This window comes from Colobus angolensis, unplaced genomic scaffold (assembly GCF_000951035.1).
Source record: "Colobus angolensis palliatus isolate OR3802 unplaced genomic scaffold, Cang.pa_1.0 Scaffold5, whole genome shotgun sequence".
NCBI classification, from domain to species: domain Eukaryota; kingdom Metazoa; phylum Chordata; class Mammalia; order Primates; family Cercopithecidae; genus Colobus; species Colobus angolensis.
The window spans coordinates 11,997,062-12,010,858 of NW_012118487.1; the positions used below are offsets into that span (position 1 = coordinate 11,997,062).

The 13,797-nt window shown below is 38.1% G+C and overlaps 1 protein-coding gene across 6 annotated transcripts in view; it reads left to right on the plus strand.

The window, feature by feature from the left end:
• GPM6A (glycoprotein M6A) overlaps positions 1 to 13,797 on the plus strand; it is a 370,267-nt gene that overhangs the window by 320,413 nt on the left and 36,057 nt on the right. For 5 of the 6 annotated variants that reach the window (XM_011959588.1, XM_011959585.1, XM_011959586.1 and 2 more), the window contains one exon: positions 9,635 to 9,791. The exons of the other annotated variant lie outside the window; for it this stretch is intronic. In XM_011959588.1, the coding sequence (XP_011814978.1) occupies positions 9,635 to 9,791 (157 nt within the window). The remainder of the gene's footprint in view (positions 1 to 9,634; positions 9,792 to 13,797) is intronic. 6 annotated transcript variants of the gene reach the window in all.

Below are 13,797 nucleotides of genomic sequence, written 5' to 3' on the forward strand. Positions count from 1 at the left end.
AAAAAAAAGAAAATACAAAGAATGGGGAGCATTGAGAGATCTAATCTTACAAGATATTAAGACATATTCAAAGCCCCTTTGATTAAAACAGTGTGTTACTGGCACACAAGTGAACAGATTTATGGAACAGAATGGAAAGGACAGAATAGACAAATCTAGATATAGAAATCCATTGTATGACAGAAGTAGACCTAAAATCATTGCAGCACAGCTGGTCTTTTGAATAAATGATGTTGGAACAACTGGACAGCCATTTTGAAAAAAAAAAAGATAAAATTAGATTCAATTCTTGTGCTATCCAAAGAATACATGCTAAATTGATCAGATGTCTAAATATAACAACATGAAAATGGACACATGCTAGACGAAGGCATGGGTGAATTCCTCTGGGTGTAGGTAAAGGCTTCTAACTGTGACTAAAATCCCAGATGAGATGTAATAAAAGTAAACACTGATAACATTGACAGCATATTTCTCTTTTTTAAGTTGCATATCAAAATGTCATAAGCAAAGCCAAAAGACAAATGGCAAACTAGAAGAAAATATTTGTAACATCTATCACTTGTGTCTTAGCCCTCTCTTACATTGCTATAAACAAATAACTAAGACTGAATAATGTATATATATTAAAAAATGTAAGGCCAGGCACAGTGGCTCATGCCCATAATCCCAGCACTTTGGGAGGTCGAGGCAGGTGGATCACGAGGTCAGGAGTTTGAGACCAGCCTGGTCAAAATGGTGAAACTCTGTCTTTACTGAAAATGCAAAAATTAGCTGGGTGCAGTGGTGCACATCTATAATCCCACCTACTTGGGAGGCTGAGACAGGAGAATTACTTGAACCCAGGAGGCAGAGGTTGCAGTGAGCCGAGATCATGCCACTGTACTCCAACATGGAAGATAAGAGCAAAACTCAAAAAGCAAAAAGTGTATGCATATATATTTAATTGGCTTATGTTTCTGCACACTATAGAGGAAGTGCAGTGGCATCTGCTTCTGGGCAGGCCTCAGGAAGCATCCTATCATAGTGGGAGGCAAAGAGGGAGCAGGCACCTCACATGGCCAGAGCAGGAGCAAGAGAGGGAGAGAGAGAGTTCAAGGGGAGACGCCACACACTTACACACTGTTAAGATAGCACCAAGTCATGAAAGATCCACCCCCAAGACCCAAACGCCTCGCATCAGGCCCTACTTTTATTATTGGGGATTATAATTCAACATGAGATTTAAGCAGGGGCAAATATCCTAACTATATCACTCCACTCCTGGACTCTCCCAAATCTCATGTCCTCCTCATGTTGCAAAATGTAATCATGCCTTCCCAACAGTCACCCAAAGTCTTAACTCTTTCCAGCATTAACTCAGAAGTCCAAAGTCTCATCTTAGAAAAGCCAAATCCTTTCTACTTGTGAGCCTGTAAAATCAAAAACAAGTTAATTCCTTCCAACATACAATGGAGATACAGACAGTAGGTGAATATTCCCATTCCAAAAGGGAGAATTATTGACTGACATAAAGAGGCTTATAGGTCCCATGCAAGTTCAAAATACAGCAGGGCAGTCATTAAATATTAAAGCTCCAAAATAATCTTTACTTTATGTCCCACTATCCAGGCCACACTGATGTAAGGGGTGGGCCCTCAAGGCCTTCGGCATCTCTACCCCTGTGGCTTTGCACAAGGGTTTAACCCCTGTGGCTGCTCTCACAGGCTTTGAGTGCCTGCATCTTTTTGAGCCACAAAGTGCAAGCTACCAGTGGATCCACTATTCTGGGGTCTGGAGATCAGTGACCCACTTCTCACAGTTTCACTAGGCAGTGCCCTGGTGAGGACTCTGTGTGGGAACTCCAAACCCCTTTTCTACTTGGCATTGCATCTAGCAGAGGTTCTTGTGAGGCCTCCACTCTTGTAGCAGGCTTCCTCCTGGGCACCCAGCCTTTCTCATACATCCTCTGAAATCTAGGCGGAGGCTGCCAAGTGTTCTTCACTCTTGCATTCTGTGTATCTACTGGCTTAGCACACCATGGAAGCTGACAGGGCTTATGGCTTGCACCATCTGAAGCAGCAGCCCAAGCTATATCTGGGGACTTTTGAGCCAAGGTTGGAGCATGAGCAGTTGGGATGTGGAGAACAGTGTCCCAGGGCTGCAAAGGACAGTGGGGCCCTGGGCTTGTCCCCTGAAACCATTCTTTCCTTCTAGGCCTCTGGGCCTGTGAAGGGAGAGGCTACCATGAAGGTCTCTGAAAGGCCTTCAAGGCCTATTCTCCATTGTCTTGGATATTTGTACTTGGCTCTTTTTTAGTTATGCATATTTCTCTAGCAAGAGGTTCCTCCACGTCCTGCTTGAATTCTTGAATTCCTCTCCAGGAAACTATTATTTTCCTCTCTGCCACATGGCCAGGCTGTAAATTCCGTAAACTTTTATGCTCTGCTTCCTGTTTAAATATTATTTCAAATTTAAAGTTATTTATTTCTTCCCACATCTGAGCATTGGCTGTTAGAAGCAGCCATGGCAAATGCTTAGCTGATCAGAAATTTCTTCTGCCAGATACCCTAAATTATCACTCTGAAATTCAAACTTCCACAGAGGCATAGGGCATGGACAAAATGCAGCCAAGTTCTTTTATAAGACATAACATGTGTGACCTTTGCTCCAGTGCCCTATAAGTTTCTCATTTCCATCTGAGACCTTGTCAGCCTTGACTTCACTGTCCATGTCACTATACGCATTTTGATCACAATCATTTAATTACTATCTAAGAAGTTCCAAAGATTCCCTAATACTCATGTTTTCTTCTGAGCACTCCAAACTCTCTCAACCTCTGCCTGTTACCCAATCCAAACCTGCTTTCACACTTTCAGGTATCTTTATAGCAATGTCCCACTCTCCAGTACCAATTTTCTCTGCTAGACCATTCTTGCATTACTATAAAGAAATACCTGAAACTGAGTAATTAGTAAAGAGATTTAATTGGCTCATGGTTCTGCAGGCTTTACAAGAAGCATGGTGCTGGCATCTGCTTGGTTTCTAAGGAGGCCTCAGGAATCTTGCAATCATAGCAGAAGGTGAAGGGGGAGCAGGCACATCACATGGCCAAAGCGGGAGCAAGAGAGAGTTGGAAGGGATGTGCTACACCCTCTTAAGTCAGCACCAAGCCAGAAGGGATCTGTTCTCATGACCCAAACACCTTCCACTGGGCCCCACCTTCAGCACTGGGGATTACAATCAACATGAAGTTTAGGCAAGGACAAATATCTAAACTATCAACAGACAAAAGTATAATATCCCTTATTTATAAAGATCTTTTAAAAATTATGAGGTGCAGAGAGGACCACAAATCTTATGGTGAAATGGCAAAACACGTGAATAGACAATTCACAAAAAGATATATAGTGCCCATAATCATATGAAAAGATGTTGAATTTCATGAATACCTAACATAAATAAAGCACTACTAGGATACCACTCATCACCCATCAGATTAGCAACAATTTAAAAGCTTAACAATGCTTTCTTCTGTAGAAGATGGGGAGAAACAGACTCTAATATACTGCTGGTGGGAATACAAAATGGTACAAGACCTAGAGAGAGGAATTGGCAACATGTAACAAAACTACATACGTCTTTAATTTCCGACTCAACAATCCTCCCATCCTAATTCTACAGATAAACAAAGTTATTCATTGCTGCAATATTCTAACTGTAAAATATTGATAACCATATAAGTAAGCATTGGAGATTTTGTGTATAGAGAAATTTTCAGACGCTATTGTTCATTGATCAAAGTACAAAGGAATATATGGAGTATGCACATTGCATGTAAAAAGAAGGGAAAATAGACATACACACACACACACACACACACACACACACACTTGTCTTTACATAAAAATACAGTAAAGATAATCAAGGATCCAATGAAATGGATTACCTACAAGGAACAGGATGGACAGGATAGAAAAGGTCTTGCCACTTTTCTGGACACGTCTTTTGTATAGATTTGACTTTTAGAAGCATGTTAATGTCCTGTATATCCAAAAATGAAACTAAGTCAATATGGATGAGATGGAGAACGTGAAACTGAAACAAACAGACCCAGTTGCATTAGCATGGCCACAATGAATGGAAGAAAAAATACACCAATCCATGTAACTTAGAAACACAGTATATTGACTATATAGTCTCAGTCTTAGGCAAGGTGTGGGAAGGATTGGAAACCACCAGAACTCTTTCCAGACAGATATGATTTTTGTAATGAGGTGAATAAGTAAATCTGAAGTAATTTTGGATTTATTATGGAATTAAACAAAAGAATAAATGTGTTAATGTTCTTAGGAGTCAGTGTGCTCACTACAGAAGAAAGACATACAAATATCAAAGGAGGAAAGCAATAAAAGTCTCTGTAGTGATAGACTGGATTTGGAGGTATCACTGTGTACTCAATATTTCTAAAATATGTGTATATTTGTTATGCAGTTACGTGTGCACATGTATATGTATGTATATATGAACACACATACATATACACATATATAGATATGTTTATATAGTTGCATATATTGGTATGTGTGTGTATACATACATGTATTTCTTACCTTGATACAATAAAAAGACCTAAAAGTACAGACACAACATTAGCAGTGAGCAAAACTAGCACCACATCTTGGTCCCCAGTACCATTGCTCTTTAATAGGACAAGAGTTTCTCAAAGAGATGCCTGTTTCTGGGGTTGAATAGGTGTGTGCTAAATGAGCCTGGAACATCTTGCTATACAAGAAAGTAAGGAGTATTCTTAAAAATTGCTAGGCACATGTCACAATTGAAGTGATTCCTATTTCTCAAGTCTAGAAAAATTTGAGCACCAAAGTAATGAGCTATTGTAATGGCATTTAAACCTTGATAAAAAAAATCAGACACCGTTAGTCCGTGTCACTAATAAATAGACAAATCAGTAAACGGGGGAAAAGGGTGGGGTCTTCGCAATACTCGTCATTGGATGGGGTCCAAACACTGGGGAGAAGTTTTGACCGGGAGCAAGATGTTTGGTTGGTCTTAAAATATCTCCTCACAGATCACCTGTTAGTTGGAAGAGAAGTAGTACACAATACAGAAATCAGACATCATCTTAACTAGCTGATGAAAATTAAAATTAGTACTGAGAGGCAGAAGGACTTTGTGTGAGTAAGGAGGAAGGTACCCTAAAAGGAGCACAGTATCACCTGTATGGTATCATAGCCAAGCGCGAGTAACCTGTATCTAACCACGAGGAAACGTCAGACGAACTCAGAAAGAACATTCCGTCCAAAAAGGGCAGAATAGAGTTATATTCTTCAACAACGTAAATGTCATTAAGACACAGAAAGACAGTGGAAATGTTCCAGATTAGAGAAGACCAGAGACACAGCAAATAGGTATAACAGTAGCCCCTAGATTGGATCCGTTATCAGGCAAGAAAGAAATCCCACGAAATTCATCATTGAGTTGGTTGATTAAATTGAAATACAAATAAAGATTTGACATAAGTATTATGTCAATAATATATTTCCTGAGATCACTAACTGTATACTGTGAAGACATTCTCTATGTTCAGATATATCATCCAGAGAAAACAATGAACTAAATGAGATAAAATGTTATAAAGTAGAGAAAGGATGTAAAGTTGCTCCACATACTACTTGTTTTATTCAAATTTTTTCTGTAAATTTGAAATCATTTCCAAATTAAAAAATTAAAATATGTTTAGAAAACATGCCATTTTAACCAAAAAATTGTATAGAATAGTCCATGAAACACTCTTTAAAGTGTTCTTGATGTCAAATTTGATCTGAAAGTTGACATCCTCAGATTCTTTCAAATACATGACAGGTTTACACAGTTCACATCATCTGCCTCATTGCCTTTGACAAATAGATTTGTGCAATACTTAGACTTTCAGGCAGTGAAAGTCAGCCACTAAACAATTGCTCTGGGACATTACCATTACCAAGCTCTTCTCTCTTTCTTCTTATATGCAGCAAATTCTATTTCATGCATTCTTTCAAAAATACTGTCACAGCATCTCTAGATTTCTATCAGCATGATCAAGCTTTCTCTCCCCTCATTTTGAGCTTGTATATAATCACAGGATGTCTCCATCACTTAATGCCACCCTTTCCACTCTGGTCATACTCTAATTAATTTAAGAAAATAAATTCAAGCTTGAGAATGTGAAATAAACAACAATTTGTTAATAAAACAGTATCAAGGCTGCAGAAATAGACCTTTAGCTAATATATATACTTCTCCACACACCATGACCCCTTCTTCACTTCAATAAAACTCCTACTCCCAGAAGATCCCTTCTCTTTTCTCCAACGCCATTGACAGTTCTCCTCCAGATGTTCCATATGTTCTTTGCCTTATCAGTGTGAAGTCATATGTCTGAATGTGTCTCCACGTGTGGCTGTATGGCCTGGAGTGGCGAATTTGAAATATTAATTGACTGCTTCCGCATGATGAACTCAAGATGTATACTCTGTTTTTTCCATATGTATAAAATACATGTTCTAGAGGAAGAAATATTGTTGAGGTCCAATAATTTAATAGAAATAGCTACATTCTAACCGTCATGTGCCTGACTTAGGCAAAAACTTTTTTGCTTGATTGTTTCTTGTGTTGAAAGAATTATTCAATGGACTAGCAATCTGTGACCACATTTTTCATGACTGGTACATTTAGATATGGTGATATGCTTATATCAGGATTTCTTCAATATAAGCTCTTGCTTTTTATTTATGGGTTTTTTTCTAAAAGAATTATTCAGCAGATATTATGTAGTTCTTTGAGGGTGTAATGTTTTTGTTTAATTACATCAGAAAATTTTTAGAACCAAAATGATCAGAAAAAGATTTTCTGAACAATAATTAGTTTTTAGAGATTAAAATGGATTTCCCTCAATGATTTATAAATGATAATTTATAAAAGAAAGAGGTTTAATTGACTCACAGTTCAGCACAACTGGAGAGGCCTCAGGAAACATACACCCGTGGTGGAAGGGGAAACAAACACGTTCTTCACATAGCGGCAGGAGAGAGAAGTGCAGCGAGAAGCAGCAGGAAAGCATCTTAGAAAACCACCAGATCTCATGAGAACTCACTCACTATCACAAGAACAACATGGAGGTAACTGCCCCCATGATTCACCTGCCTCCCACGGGGTCTCTCCCATGACATGTGGGGATCTATGGGAACTACAGTTCAAGATGAGGTTTGGGTGGGGACACAGCCAAACCATATCAGATGCCTTTGAGTCCAGGAGTTCAGATCCCTTCAGACCAGTCTGGGTAGCATGGCAAAACCCCGCCTGTACAAAAAAAATGAAGAAATTTGCAGGGCATGGTGGTGTACACCCCTAGTCCCAGCTACTTGGGAGACTGAGGCGAGACGATCACTTGAGTCCAGGAGGTTGAGGCTGCAGTGAGCCATGCTTGTGTCACTGCACTCCAGTCTGGGTGACAGAGGGAGACCATGTCTTTAAAAATAAATAAATATGGCGGGGCGCGGTGGCTCAAGCCTGTAATCCCAGCACTTTGGGAGGCCGAGACAGGCGGATCACAAGGTCAGGAGATCGAGACCATCCTGGCTAACACACCCGTCTCTACTAAAAATACAAAAAATTAGCCGGGCGAGGTGGCGGGCGCCTGTAGTCCCAGCTACTCGGGAGGCTGAGGCAGGAGAATGGCCTAAACCTGGGAGGTGGAGCTTGCAGTGAGCTGAGATCCGGCCACTGAACTCCAGCCTGGGCGACAGAGCGAGACTCCGTCTCAGAAAAAAAAAAGAAAAAAAGAAAAATAAATAAATAAATAAATGGAAATCATACTAAGAAAAATCATTAAAAATCTTAATTATGAAGGAAATTAGAAGTTCAAAGGAAGATTGGTGAGTTTGTTGAAAGTGTAAATTTATTTCATACTCACTGAATTCATCCAGCAGTCTCAAGAAAATACTTAGCTTCAACAAGTACTTATATATTGGTGCTGTATTAACTTTTAATTAGAAAGTCATGATCTCTATCCAAAGAAATGGATACAGTAAATACATTCCCAGTATTAAATACAACCTATTTTTTAGATTAAATAACTATTGTATAGCATTCAGTTGGTGTTATTTCCACATCTGCATTTACCTGACTGTTTCTGCAGCTCTTACTACATTGAATATAAAATGCTCAATGATCATGCAGATATATATATATAAAATAAATCCTCCTGGAGTATTTAACTCTAGCTACACCTAGGACTATGAATATTCCCACAGATTTAAAAGATATTATTTGGAGCATATGTATGGAATGAATGCTTTCAAAACATGGAAATGCAAATGATCTTAATTCATAAATGAACGAATTATTCTTCTTAATGTTATTGAATATCATTTCCTAGTTACAGAGCTAGGGGAAAAGAATGAAATCTATCTATCTATCTATCCTTATATCCATCTGTTATTATGTATCAGTTCTGGCTGTGCACATTTTTACATTTTCTAGATAAACGTTTTATTTTAGCCACATGGTGTTTAAAAAAAAGAAAAACTGGGTAATCAATTGTGAGAAAATGAAAAGGACCTTCCCATGCCACTATAAAAGTATGCCATATCTTGGCTCAAACCCAATTCCGCAGAATATCCATTAGTGATATCAGTAGTGATACCTAAAAGTCTCATTGTCAATATTAATCTGCAAAACCATATCTTTTTCATTACTCGCATTATCATTAACAAATACACATAATGTTTACGATAAGTACAAAGTAGAATACAACCATAATTGACTATCTGTCATGCAAAAATATGGGATTTATATCATTTTATGTAAAACTACTGCATCATTAACTATAAAGCTTCCTTCCTTTTTAATGTAAGTTTTAAAAACCAGTGTTACATACAGAAACCTTTACATTTGACATTTTGTCCTAATTAGAGAAATTGTATGATGATTACCCTATTTAACAAATGAATAGGCCAGGAGCAGTGGCTCAGCCTGAAATCTTAGCACTTTGGGAAGCCAAGGCGGTGGATTGCCTGAGCTCAGGAGTTCAAACCAGCCTGGCCAACATGGTGAAACTCTGTCTCTACTAAAAAGACAAAATTATCCCGGCGTGGTGGCACATCCCTGTAATTCCAACTACTTGGGAGGCTGAGGCAGGAGAATCACTTGAACCCAGGAGGCAGAGGTTGCAGTGAGCCGAGATCGCACCACTGTGCTCCAGACTGGGCAACACAGCAGACTCTGTCTCAAAAAAAACAAGAAAGAAAGAATAAGGAACAAACTCCTTTAGAAGTATAATTTATTGCGTATTCCAGCTTACTTCGGTGTGAACCAGGGAAGAACCAGGGAAGAGGAGAGGCTAGAAAAGAAGAGGAAGAAGCTGACGGACACGAAAACCCTAAATCTCTTGTCGACAAATATGGGAAGTGGCAGCACAAAATTTATATATAAACATTAGATCTATGAAGCAAACATGTTTTTAAATCCAACCTTCATTATAAATATAAATATTCTGTAACTTTCATTCCAAAAGAATCATGAGTATGTGAGAGTCAATTTCCGCACAGCAGCAATGAAAAATTGTTGAAATAAGTGACTTTATCTTTTCTCTCAGGATTGACATCTTTAAGTATGTGATCTACGGCATCGCAGCTGCGTTCTTTGTGTATGGCATTTTGCTGATGGTGGAAGGCTTCTTCACGACTGGGGCCATCAAAGATCTCTATGGGGATTTCAAAATCACCACTTGTGGCAGATGTGTGAGCGCTTGGGTATGTTCGTTGTTTACATTCAGTACTTAATGTGGATTTATTTCAATAGCACACAGGTGTTTGCATTCATCTCCCAAGAATTAAAGTATTTTTTTAAACACAGTAACATTTCCTTCTGTGATGCTATCTTAAATCTTGATAACATTATTTTTGAAATGAAGATTATTCCTTGTGAAAATTCAGTTTCAAATCCTCAGATTCTATGTAGCACAACTAGTTTTGTTTCCACAGGTCGCAACACTGTTGGTTGATCTAGAATTTTTTTTTTTCCAAAGGCTTTGTGGTTGTCATGAGAATTACAGGAAAATTCATCTCCAATTTATAAGCAATACATGTGCCTGTGTCCTGTTAAACATATGTGTCTGTATTTTACTGTAAATTTGAGGACAGCTATATCATGTGATTTCTGTTTTGTATTAACTGAGGAATTCTATTAATTTCCACCTTAAATTTTAATTTATATAATATTTAATGGCAAATCAAACTTACAATCTTACTCTAGAGTTTCCTAATACAGAAAATGCATATTAATGCGTAAGAGCGGTGAAAATGAAAAGTAATAAGATTGAAAGTACTTTTGCACTTTTATGCAGAATAATTTTTCTAGAATGAAATGTTGAAGCTTCCATTCTTGACAGACATATTTTCCTTTTTTCTAATGTTATGTAACAACATGTGTCTAATTATAGCATATAATTCATATTAAGTAAACTTTCTCTAATAGGGAATGATGTAAATTCTTCAGTCTCACAGAAATGTTCAAAAATACCTGTTAACCAGCAAACCTTTTGTATTTTAACCTGTTTCTAACACATTTTATTATGCTTCTCAGTGTCAACAGTAATGATAATCTGATAAGATAGTTTGCCTGAGCTGTGGATATTTGTAATGGTCTCTGGAATTATTTCTTATGAGAATCACCTATTTTAGTTTGGGACAAGACTAATCGTAACACCCAAAGAGCTAAAATATATGAATTCGAGTAAAAGTGGGATCCCAATAATGTAACTAAGTGGCTTTCAACTGTGCCTTATTACTGAATTTTTTTAAATCAGTAATATCAAATTATAGATCCAGAAAAACTTAGTTACACAGAGATCTTGGACTGATGAGAAAATAAAACATGAATAATTCATGGTCCAATTTTCAGTGATGCCGAAGCAATTTCTCTAGTAAAAAGGCAACTTCCAGTTTTAAGATTCATTTCTCTTCTGCCAATAGAGTAGAGTGAATTGAGTTATATAGTAATTGGCTTTTTATTACAATTGGAAGAGTAACATTGTAATGCCACTGGTGTGCCTTGGCAAGTTACTTACCTTTTATGGATCACAGTTTCCTCATTTACAAAATGAGGATCATTTCTAAAGCTTATTCCAGCTCAACGAGTCTGTGATGCTAAAGCCCTAGTGAAAAAATAATGAGATAAGGGGGTCTGAAAGCGCGTCTTTACCATAAGGTAATAACCCTCTGCCAGGAAGAGTGCAGTCAATTGTGTTATTTCATTCAGAATTTGAAAATAACTTCATAATGAAAAGAAAAAGCAATCAACGAAGAACTACATATCTCTATATAGAGAGATATGCACTTGGTTAGCTGCTTGCCATTCAAGCATCTTAAAGGTATTTCAAATAGGAATTTTCGAAGCAAACCATGAGCCACGTTTCTGTTTTTTTTTTTTTCTATAATGGTAACAATTATGTCACCAGTTCCACCCAACAGACCAGAAGGGTGGCAGCAGCTGCGTGGGCTCCTCCAGAGTCAATGCAGCAGGGTGTCAGCCCAGCAAGATGCCCCGCCCACTCCTGTAACACCTCCCCGCCACCCCGGAATGAGCAGAGCAGAGACAGGAGTAGAAGCTGTATTCTCCTGCGTTCTGCATAGACAGCAGAGCAGCGGGTGAGGCTCTGAGCCATACTCTGGCTGTCCCAGCACTGCCTTCACGAAGGGGGTAGCTCCACCACTTAGAAGTAAACAGTGGCGGCTGCAGCCAGCGCTGCAGAACCCTGCCTCCTTTCTCCTCTGCCAACCATTCCTCCACACCCCTACCTCAGCTTGCATATCACGCAGGACTTGCAGCTCCATGAAATTGAGGGGAAAAGAAAGATTTATCTTCCACCCTCTACTGCTACTTATTTTCATTCTACTGATACTGCTTTTTTTTTTTTTTAACATTAATTAATTAATTTATTTTTTCATTTGTAGGCAGATTGTATCTTACGGTCTACCTTATTATGTTCAAAGTGAACCTGTTAACCTGTTTTGCCTGTGTTCCGTAGCTTTGAATGAGTCTGTGCTTTTGAAGGTATTATATCAGTGCAACTCTACTTGGGACACTGAATAATACTAAAGCGTGAATTTTTGTGTGTGTGTGTGTGACAAGTATATAAAAATCTTCCTTAGTTGATACTAACAGAAACTTGTTATTCTATCCCTGTTTCTCTCTGCTGCATAAAGAGTAAATGGTTACTCATTGAAATTACATCAGCACAAATGCAATTAATTTTGAAGCAGCAGGCCAGGCGCGGTGGCTGACGCCTGTAATCCTAGCACTTTGGGAGGCCGAGGCGGGCGGATCAGGAGGTTAGGAGTTCGTAAACCAGCCTGGTCAACATAATGAAACCCCGTCTCTACTAAAAATACAAAAATTAACCTGGCATGGTGGCACGCACCTGTGATCCCAGCTACTTGGGAGGCTAAGGCAGGAGAATCTCTTGAACCCAGGAGGTGGAGATTGCAGTGAGCCCAGATAGCGCCACTGCACTCCAGCCTGGGTGACAGAGCAAGACTCCGTCTCAAAAAAAAAAAAACAAAGAAAAGAAAAATGAAGTAGCATTGTATCACTGAATGGAGAGATAATCAATATCCCCTTTACTCAATGAATGCCTTTGAAAGCACAACTTGATCTGCATTCTGTGTTTCCGCTCATGCAGTATCAGGGCCAATTCAAGTTCATTATAACATTTTAATGCTATCTGTCATTCAAAATCCAGAATTTGAGGCACATAAAACCACAATATTAAATTTTTGGAGTGAAAATCATTATTAACTACTTTATTAAAACATTATATGAAAAGTTATTAAAGTATTTTAAGTAACAAAATTTATTTACCTTAAATATTAAATGACACCAAATTGAGTACAGTCAAATATATGTTATTGACTACTTTAAACATGACCTTATTAAGTTTAATGTAGAAATATTTATTTTCTTTAACCATATTTTCTTACTAAAGTTTAAGCCAAAACATATTTATTCCACTGCAAATTAGGAGACATTCAGTGTGTCACATTTTCAAATCTTGAGATATTTTTTGCACCCATCCCCAATTTTCTTATTTCTACAAATTTCCGATTGCTCCTGTGACATCATTATGGATCTCAGAATTTTTCTGTACTTCTTCTCTCATTTAGATTTTTAAATAAAACACTTCAGAAGTAATAGATTTCCCAAGTATACTAAAGTCTATGGAATTTTTAATAAATTTATTTTCCATAAATCTACCTGCTCTAAGAGTTAAATAAAACAATAATAACTTTTGGAAGTGTGTTTACTAGTTTGCTATGGCTGCCACAACAAAGTACTATAAAGTGGATGGCTTAAACAACAGAAATTCATTGTCTCACAGTTCAGGAAGCTAGAAGTTTGAGACGAAAGAGTCACCAGGGTTGACTTTTTTTTTTTTTTTCCTGAGGGCTGTAAAGAACACCTGGTTCCGTGTTTCTCCCCTACCTTCTGGTTGGCTGCTGGTAATTTTTGGCATCCAGTGGTTTATAGAAGTCCTAGTCATCACTAGCTTCACATTCACATGATGTTCTTCCTGCCTGAAAGGCTGTGTCCAAATTTCCCGTTTTTTATAAGGACAGCAGTCATTGGAATAGAGTCCACCCTAGTGACCTGTTTTTCTCTTTTTCAACTCAATAAAGAGCAATAAGGTCAATCTCTGACATACTGGTAGTAGAATTTCATCATATGAATTTTGTGAGGACACAATTCAACTCATAACAG